The following is a 9,805-nucleotide window of genomic DNA, read 5'->3' as shown; positions in this document are numbered from 1 at the left end:
GTGTGTGTGTGTGTGTGTGTGTGTGTGTGTGTGTGTGTGTGTGTGTGTGTGTGTGTGTGTGTGTGTGTGTGTGTGTGTGTGTGTGTTTGGTTGTAATCCTTTTTCTCAGAGGACTCATTTTAACCTCCTGATCAGTAAATCTTCATGTTCTCCTCACGCTATAAACAAGTGGAACTACAGTTCAATTTCGAGATGCTTTTCTGTTAAAAATGTACCTGTGTTTTTTCATTTCACTTCTTATATTACCGTTAATTTGACAAACTAACCTTTGAATCTGTGTTGTTTGAATCCTACAGGGCACCCACAGTATATATGAACTATGAGATAAAGTTGAATCCTTTAACAGAACAGGACTTCTTGTGAACGGACGTACCGAGGACGAAGGTGACGGGGATCTGCTCGGCGTATTTATCACAGTACATGGCGAGTTTCTCAAACTGCCTCTTCTGACGTTCGGAGAGCGCCATTCTGCAACACACACACACACACACACACACACACACACACAATTTAAAATGTAATTGTATTTTTGATTAGATTTCTATTTTTCATTACTAATACTATTTGTGTATCTTACATTAGGTGTGTGTGTGTGTGTGTGTGTGTGTGTGTGTGTGTGTGTGTGTGTGTGTGTGTGTGTGTGTGTGTGTGTGTACCTGTACACCACACTCAGAGCACTGTACAGCAGCAGGAACAGCAGGAACTCTCTGTACAGCAGCTTGTAGATGCTGCCTCTCCATCTCAGCAGCAGACGGTGGAAACTGAAGAACGAGGCGTTTGCTACTTTACTGGAGTACGTGACGGTCATCCCCTGACAGAGAGAGAGACGGGGACATAGTACTTGTATTTGCATTTTAAGAAATTATTCACAAAGCATACATACACATACACAAAGCTACAGTTTAGCAATGGCAATGAGATTCTTCTGACCTGAGGTCCTCCAACGATGCAACATAAATACTTGTGCTTGAGTAAAAGTAGAAGTACTCAGATCTTGTACTTGAGTAAAAGTAGAAGTACTCAGATCTTGTACTTGAGTAAAAGTAGAAGTACTCAGATCTTGTTATTGAGTAAAAGTAGAAGTACCAGAGTGTAGGAATACTCTGTTACAGTAAAAGTCCTGCATTCAAAATGTTCCTCAAGTAAAAGTAGAAAAGTATTCTCATCAAAATATAGTGAAAGACAGTAAAAGTAGTCATGGTGCAGATTGGTCCATTTCAGAATAATATATATGATATGTTTTATAATGATTGATCATTAAAGTGTTCTCAAAATATTATGTAAATGTACCACTTTGATTTCTTAGAACACCCAAGATGTTATCATGTAAAATGTTATACTTTCATCTGAATTTCCTCCCTATTTTCTCTCACTACAAAACCCGTAAGTATCAGAAACGCTTGAGAGAAGTTTCTGCAATAATCTAAAATCCAATGGAAAAACCACCATTAGATTTATGGGGAGTTCAACACAGAAATACGACATCCCTGCACCACTTCATACGGTTTCTCTGACACGGACACACAGACCCACTCTCGATACTTTATAACTTAATTACTGTTATATTTAAAGTGTTTTACTCACAGACGTCTTTGTTTGTCCTCTTCGCTGCTCCTTCTTTCCTCATTAGTATTTTCACAAATGCCAAACAACCTCTGCCTCCCCCTCCATCTCTCTCTCTCTCTCTCTCTCCTCCCACCTCGACTCTCTACAGTTGCCCAGTAATGCCAGGCATCGCACACTCACGCACAAAACACACACACACACAAAACACACACTCACGCACAAAACACACACACACACACACACACACAGGCCCAATTTGATTGATGAGCCGGCGAGCTAAATGTAGTCATGTTTCGGCAGTGTGTGTGTGTGTGCGTGTGTGCGTGTGCGTGTGCGTGTGTGTGTGTGTGTGTGTGTGTGTGTGTGTGTGTGTGTGTGTGTGCGTGTGTGTGTGTGTGTGTGTGTGTGTGTGTGTGTGTGTGTGTGTGTGTGTTTGTGTGTTGGCATACATAGGAGTGGAGGTGAACAGGTATAAATAGAAATACTGAATGAAGTCATATCATTAAAAGTCAGTAAGAAGAGACACTACAAGAGGGGAAATTACGTACTACTTACTCACTAGATATCACCATTAAACATCCCATAATAAATATTTGCAATAAGGACTTAATTGACAAGTTTTCTGAAATTGTATCTTGTTGAAAATGCAGATTCTTTTGGATAAAATTATAATAAATGATGCTATGAATAATAATACAATAGATATATCGAAATTAAAATCAACGTACAGAAAAAATTATGTAAGAAATTATCCAAAGAATTAAAAAAACATACAATTAAAATATAAATAAAAAAATGATTAGCATTTATTTGAAAGGCAGGCATGTTTTATGCTGTTACTAAAAGGAGCAGTGTGATACGTCTTCGTTTCCTTTACACAGTTTCTTCTGCGCAGCCGAAGATCGTCTCTGAAGAAAGGGAGGCGGACCTTCCATGAGGAGAACCCCCCTGTAGAAATGTGTCTCTCCCCCTTTGTAAAGTACTGTTTTTATAAAATAATGATAGAAGAAAAACATAGAAATTGAAATAAAAGAGTAAGAATAAAAATAGAAAATAAGATAAAAAATGTGATTAAAATATAAAAATGCCTGAAACAGAACAAATATCTTACATCATAAAATAAAACATAATACTAATAGCAAAATAAACACATTATTAACAGACACATATATACATATTAAGAAGTATTCCTTAAAAAGCAGCCACGGTGGATGTGGTTACTTTGAATGTAGCAAAAAATAAGCGGAGTGAGACGTCTTCGTTTCCTTTATACAGTGTCTTCTGCGCAGCCGTAGATCGTCTCCTGTTAAATGGAGCAGTGAGCAGAACCCCCTGTTGAAATGTTTCTCCCCCGTTATAGAGCACTGATCTGCAGTCAGTTTACCCGCTTCTCCCGGTCCTCTTCCTGGTCCTCCAGCTGCTCTCAGATCGCTGCTGCTCCGCCCCGGAGGGGTTTTTTCGCGGGAAAATCTAGTGTGAACACACGGAGAGACAGAGACACGGATAACAGGTTAAACTACAAACTTAACTTCTGTCAGCAGTGTCAGGTTCAGTTTGTATTCATGTGCTCTCTGTTAGCTGTCCGTTAACTTTAATATGATGTTTGTTAGCTTGAGTTAGCAGCTAACAAGCTGGCCCATGTGATGATGCTGTTCGCATATGATGTAGTTTACTGTACTGTAACAGGTTCATGTTTATGCTAACGCTACCAGCAGTACAGTGTATAAACACTGAATTAAAATGTGGCCAAGTACAAGTATAAGTATCATTATGACCCTTCATTGTGTTTATTTGACAGATGGTCTACATATAGGCTACGTATATTGTATGGTCAACTTGTAAATGTTTACCATTTTTTTAAGTTGTATTCTCTATTATGAGATGTTTCATTTTTATTTTCTACTCAAAATTTGCTTTAATTCAGAGTGTAAGAGTTTTCGTCTACATTTTCTAAACTTCTCACTTTAACATACATTTTTTTTAACTTTTTTTCAAAAAATTAACTTCTTTCAAAAATTCAATTTTCTTCAAAAATTCTCAGATAATCCAAATTCTGTCATTAAAAAAAAAAAATCATTTTTTCAAAAATGCTCACTTTTTCAAAAATTCTCACTTTTTTCTGAAATCCTGTAATTTGATAGTTTCTCCTTTGTGCACATGCTCAGTAGAGTCATGCCGTCTAATGTGGAGATCAAAGCCAAAGTGAGCGACCCGACGCGATTCGCCGCAAGGGCAGCAGAGCTCAGCCAATCAGAGGGCACGATCATCAAACAGCACGACACGTTCTTCAGCTGCACCCAGGGACGCCTGAAGCTGCGAGACTTCATGGTGTGTGTGTGTGTGTGTGTGTGTGTGTGTGTGTGTGTGTGTGTGTGTGTGTGTGTGTGTGTGTGTGTGTGTGTGTGTGTGTGTGTGTGTGTGTGTGTGTGTGTGTGTGTGTGTGTGTGTGTGTGTGTGTGTGTGTGTGTGTGTGTGTGTGTGTGTGTGTGTGTGTGTGTGTGTGTGTGTGTGTGTGTGTGTGTGTGTGTGTGTGTGTGTGCGTGCGTGCGTGTTATATTTTTTTTAAATGAAGGCAAAGAAACTATAATTGTTTTTTTGTTTTTTTTATTCATCAGGACCAATCCGGTCAGCTGATCTTCTACGAGCGCCCCGACACCGACGGACCCAAACTGTCGCGTTACTCCATCAGCCCGACCAGCGACCCCCCCTCTCTCAGGGTAACACACTCAAATACTGACTTAATGCACCTATAAATATATGTAAGTGTATATAAATAACTTTGTGTGTGTGTGTGTGTGTGTGTGTGTGTGTGTGTGTAGACGGTGCTGTCAGACGCCCTCGGGGTTAAAGGGGAGGTGCGTAAGGAGCGACGGCTGTTCCTGATTGGTCAGACCCGAGTTCACCTGGACGCTGTGGAGGGGCTTGGAAACTTCATGGAGCTGGAGGTACACACACACTGAAACACACACGCTCTGAAACACACCCGTCTTTTAACCAGTGTTCTTAATAATTAACCAATAAGCCAATGGTTCATGAGCAACTCCTGATCATCAGATATCATCCCATAATCATCAGAAAAGTATCTCAAAGTCTAGTTTTCTCCGTGTAGTTTCAAAATGTTATATACTTTTTATGTAGTTTTGAGGAATATAAAACCTTTTTATTAGATTAAGATCAGCCTCCCGACCCCCCGTCATCTGCCTTTTATTAACTTTTTTGTTTGTTTGTTCAGGTGGTGATGCGTCCAGAGCAGAGTGTAGAGGACGGACAGAAGGTCTGTTTGCACCACATATGTCTTGATTCCCTCTCCTGTAGTGTGTTCTATAGGTTTTAGTGCATGTAAATGGTCTGAAAAAGGCTAAAATCCCAAAGTTCTGGAACATAATGACATCACTACGGAACACTCGCGCTCCTATTCCCTAATGCTCCAACACATTGACCCAAAAGAATGACACTATGTTTGGCATTTTTTTTTAATGTATTCAGAACAACAACAAAAAATCAATCCAAATTCTGACATTTTTCAAAAATTCTCCCTTTTTTTCTAAAATGTTATTTTCTAATTCTAAAATCTTTCAAAAAATGTAACTTCTTTCTAAAATTCTCTCTTTTTAAACATGTTTTACTTCTCTTTCTTTTTAATGTACACTATAGATGTTCAAATCCCAAAGTTCCGGAATGCAGTGACATCACCACGCCAGATTTCCCGTTAGAATATTTTTTCGCCGGTCAACATGTCCGTTAAAGTTTAAATCTTCCGGACTAAATAAGAAAAGTACCGGTCAAAGGTCTTCCTTGTTATTCATTGAGCTTTAAAACACATTGATTTGATTCAATATTAAACAAACTAATAATAGTAGATTAACTACATTATTCAAAAGTGTTCAGTAATTTACAATAACACGGGAATAATAAACGGAGCGCTCTCTCCCTCTCCTGACAGCCCGTCAGTATCATGCAGCTCGCGGATCAGTAATGAGTGACCCGACAGTAAAACTAAACATATCTATAACTAGTTACGGTAGCTTGAGAGGTAATTAAAATAGCTACGTGTGATATTCTAACCTGAAGAGTGTGTGTTGTTCCGCTCACCGCTGCGTGTGATCATGCAGAGCTGCGTGTCGACTCGTCAGCAGCAGCTGATCTCTCTCTCTCGTCAGATTACACTTCACTCGCATTTATGTCCATATCGATCAGATCCAGCTGGTTCTAGCTAATGATATGACTACCTGCTTATTAAAAGACACCTAAACAATAAGTGTCGCTATGCAACCGGGTGAGGCCACAAAGTATAGCGCAGCATTATGCATTTGTTTACATGCCCACCGGAACCCCGAGGCATTACCAACAGATCAACGCACAATCAACCCATACAGGACATCTCTTTCTCCACATTACGTGTTATACATTAGAATGGACTATTCTTGTCTGTCACATCAGTGGCGCAAGTTGCGCAACTGATGCGGTATTGCGCTAAACGGAAATTATTTTGACCGGACGCTTTGACCGGAGAGATTTAGATATTCCGGTCTTCAGCATATTTTATCGGTCATAGTCCGGTAATTACCGGCTAACGGGAACTCTACACCACACGCTCCTATTGGCTAGCGCTCCAGCACATTATACATTATAGTCTTATGCTGCGTTCACACCGGACGCGATGCGAATATTCGCTTCGCTCTAATCGCTCGAGTTTCACCGCGGCTGTCAGCTGTGTTTACTCGCATCATTCAAACAAGATGCGCTGACTCGGGAGCTACAACTACATATTTGACCGTGATTTAATTGTAATACACGTTTCTAAATGATGCCGAAGTAACAACATACTGATACCGGTTAGTAAAAACCATGAATTAATGCTTTGACAAGTCTGCAGACAGACGGCAGGCGGAACACCTTTTAAAATGTGTGTTTTCTGAATGGAGACCGGCTAAGCTAACGCAGTATATGCTCCGACCGTCCACACTCACAACAACGGCCTACAGACAGAAATAAACCAGCGACTGTATTCTCCATGACACAGACAGTCTGTGGTTTGTACTTGTTTAACTTTAGTCTAGTTTCTGAACAGATATGAGGAGCTGTGAGCTCTGAGGGCTAACAGCTAACGGCTGATGTTTTGGTTTTGTGGTTCAACGTCAGTGACGGCAGGCTGAGATCCTCACCGCTGATTGGCTACCTCGAGGTCGCCGCGGCATTCGCATCAACCGCTTCATGCGCGCCGTCGGAGCGAATTCGCGTCTCTGCATTGACTTTACATCTTATCGCGCCGCCCCCAAACATTGCATCGCGTCCGATGTTAACGCAGCATAAGGGGCGGGACATCTCTAAGCGGTTGACCAATCACAACAGAGCAAGCCAGCTAACCAATCAGATAATAATTAGTATTTTTCAAACATTTGTATTGAATTTTCCTTTGTATTAAAGGTGGCAGAGGACCTGATGGAAAAGCTGGGAGTCTCTAAGCAGAGTTTGGTGACGGGCGCGTACATGGACCTGCTGCTGAAGGGACTCTGAGACAGAATGACACACTGATAACTCCTGTGAGCAGAGGACACACATTATAGGGACTACCAGATGCATTGAGGCGTCTTAATGGAAATCATCTGTAGTATTTGCGCTAAAACAATCTGATTAAAAAGGATTATGATCTGTTCACTTTTGTATTTAGGTTTTGACTGATTTTGCTGTATAAAAAAGTACGAAAGTAGACACTTTTCTAAATAAAAGAATTAAAAACAGCTGGTTTGCTGTGTGATTGGATCCAAACAGCTGGTAGAAGCTTTTTGAATGTTATTTTTTATATTTGAATGTCTAGTTGTTGCATCTAAAGCACTGAGTCAGAAAAAGATCAGGCTATACTTCTTCTTATTCTTTCCATGTTTCTCTTCCCAATTGTGTGTTTCAACGATTAGAAAAATATGTAAGAATACAATAATACATAAGAAAAGAAACCTAAGAGTAATAAAGGAAATGTGAGAATCTACACAAGAATTACAAAAATAAAAAAATCACAATGGAAATTAAAATAAACAAGAATTTAAAAGAAAATAACAAATATCTTTTCCAGCTGATTATGAGCACAGACTCCTTTAGTCCAGCAGGTGGCGCTGGTACTGCAAAAATAAAAATATACAATATAAGATAACTATTGATCTTGAGGGACGTTTCTGTACAGCATTTTAAGCACAAAGTTAGAACGTGTAAATAATTACAATAATACATTTGATTTATCAAGCGCTTTATCAGGTGCTGAAAAAAACAAGATAACTCAAATTAAAATCGAGCAATAAAACTGCATTCATCACACGTTAAAAGCTGGTCTATAAGTGTTCAGTCAGACAACTCACGTGTTTCTTAATATGTTTATTAGAAGCAGCACATAGTTTCAGTTTGGCGTCTCGGCTCGGGCCTCATCACTCCACAGATTTACAAAGAACATGAGTGATGACTAGATAACTATCCCCCGAGCCTACAGGTGGAAGCTGGGGTGGAAGCTGGGGTGGAAGCTGGGGTGGAAGCTGGGGTGGAAGCTGGGGTGGAAGCTGGGGTGGAAGCTGGGGTGGAAGCGGGGGTGGAAGCTGGGGTGGAAGCTGGGTGGAAGCTGGGGTGGTGGGGGGTGGAAGCTGGGGTGGAAGCTGGGTGGAAGCTGGGGTGGTGGGGTGGAAGCTGGGGTGGAAGCTGGGTGGAAGCTGGGTGGAAGCTGGGTGGAAGCTGGGGTGGGAGCTGGGGTGGAAGCTGGGTGGAAGCTGGGGTGGTGGGGGGTGGAAGCTGGGGTGGAAGCTGGGTGGAAGCTGGGGTGGTGGGGTGGAAGCTGGGGTGGAAGCTGGGTGGAAGCTGGGTGGAAGCTGGGTGGGAGCTGGGGTGGGAGCTGGGGTGGGAGCTGGGGTGGAAGCTGGGGTGGGAGCTGGGGTGGAAGCTGGGGTGGAAGCTGGGGTGGAAGCTGGGGTGGGAGCTGGGGTGGGAGCTGGGGTGGAAGCTGGGGTGGAAGCTGGGGTGGAAGCTGGGTGGAAGCTGGGGTGGGAGCTGGGGTGGAAGCTGGGTGGAAGCTGGGGGGGTTGAAGCTGGGGGGGTTGAAGCTTGGGTGGTGGGGGTGGAAGCTGGGGGGGGTGGAAGCTGGGGTGGAAGCTGGGTGGAAGCTGGGGTGGTGGGGGGGTGGAAGCTGGGGGGGGTGGAAGCTGGGGGGGTTGAAGCTGGGGTGGTGAGGGGGTGGAATCTGGGGTTGAAGCTGGGTGGAAGCTGGGTGGTGGGGGGGTGGAAAACAAAGCTGTCATTGGAATGGCGATCAATACAAATTGTGAAGTTGTTGCCAATCCGATCAGAAATTTAAGAAAACCGTGGATTTTCTGATCTTCAAAGAGCCCGGTTACGATGGCCAGTCAGGCAAACAATTACAATTACAGCTGGCGAAATTACGGCCTCGCCTACTGATTTTAATTTAACCATCGAGCCCGATCGTCGATTTCTAATGATATATTGTAATTGGTTGCCTCTCTGGCCATCGTAATCGGGCTCTTTGAAGATCCAAAAATCCACGGTTTTCTTAAATTTCTGATCGGATTGGCAAAAACTTCAGAATGTGTATCGACCGCCGTTCAAATGACAGCGTTGTTTTCCCCCAAAAGTGGGCGGAGCCGTAATTTTCGCCCGGAAGTGGCGTAGGTGTTACTCTCATCTATTGGAGCGTGAGTGTTCCCTGGGGTGCGTTTCACTTCGGTTAAATGGATTCCTTGCGTCCCTCACTTGCGTCGTTTCCCTGCGACTAGTCCCTCCCACCAGGGAAGCATGGAGACGCAAGGAATCCACGAGAAGCAAGGAAATTAGTTCTAAGAGCAATGGAACGTTGTTTCCTCCGGAGCGTCACGTGAAGCGGCGTCCGTTTGTGATGACGCCGCACAGCTGATCGTCAGACAGCAGCCAGATCAGTGCATGGGCTGCATCGTCCAATCAGTGAGCGATACACAGTAAGGGGGCGGGGCGAGTGTCTGAGGATTTCATCGGAGGATGGTCTGGTAGTTCCTCGATTATCGCTCCCCGGTCCTCCGGCACAAATAAGGCCACTGGGACGGTACTCAAGATGGCGCAGACAAATCAACTTCCGGTGAGACCGAGCCCGAGGAGCAAGGACATGAAAAATAAGAGAAGTGAGACGCACCCTTGGTGATGTCACGGTGTTCCGGAACTTTGGGAATTTTAGCCTCTGCAGACCATTGACATGCACAGAAACTTATATAAAGAC

General features: G+C 43.0%; 1 protein-coding gene and 1 long non-coding RNA gene across 3 annotated transcripts; one reads left to right on the top strand and one right to left on the bottom strand.

The window, feature by feature from the left end:
* Positions 1-362: 362 nt before the first annotated feature.
* LOC307022889 lies at positions 363-1,666 on the bottom strand. The gene is made up of 3 exons (XR_013803513.1): positions 1,585-1,666; positions 657-811; positions 363-468 (listed from the first exon to the last, which is right to left on the bottom strand). It is a non-coding gene; the product is annotated as an uncharacterized lncRNA (long non-coding RNA).
* A 1,193-nt stretch (positions 1,667-2,859) lies between these two features.
* Positions 2,860-7,307, top strand: LOC307022858 (adenylate cyclase CyaB-like). Of its 2 annotated transcripts, none has more exons than XM_079655761.1 (6): positions 2,860-3,076; positions 3,735-3,894; positions 4,182-4,283; positions 4,386-4,511; positions 4,799-4,840; positions 6,994-7,307. In XM_079655761.1, exons 1-6 carry the CDS (start codon positions 2,907-2,909, stop codon positions 7,081-7,083), a joined length of 690 nt encoding a protein of 229 aa, XP_079511887.1. In that variant the 5' UTR covers positions 2,860-2,906; the 3' UTR covers positions 7,084-7,307. The 2 variants fall into 2 exon arrangements, with proteins under 2 accessions (XP_079511887.1, XP_079511886.1); XM_079655760.1 differs by having other exon boundaries at positions 3,732-3,894.
* Positions 7,308-9,805: the final 2,498 nt, after the last annotated feature.

The sequence above is a fragment of the Notothenia rossii genome (genome assembly GCF_949606895.1).
Source record: "Notothenia rossii genome assembly, chromosome: 10".
NCBI classification, from domain to species: Eukaryota; Metazoa; Chordata; class Actinopteri; order Perciformes; family Nototheniidae; genus Notothenia; species Notothenia rossii.
This window is presented reverse-complemented; position numbering and strand designations above follow the sequence as displayed.

What these genes read in the sequence shown, in the direction of transcription:
- LOC307022858 (XM_079655760.1), top strand. Translation starts at nt 2,907, where the DNA reads ATGTTTCTCCCCCGTTATAGAGCACTGATCTGCAGTCAGTTTACCCGC. An exon ending in GACAGAGACACGGATAACAG is followed by an intron (nt 3,077 to 3,731) that starts GTTAAACTACAA and finishes GCACATGCTCAG; the next exon opens with TAGAGTCATGCCGTCTAATG. An exon ending in TGAAGCTGCGAGACTTCATG is followed by an intron (nt 3,895 to 4,181) that starts GTGTGTGTGTGT and finishes TTTATTCATCAG; the next exon opens with GACCAATCCGGTCAGCTGAT.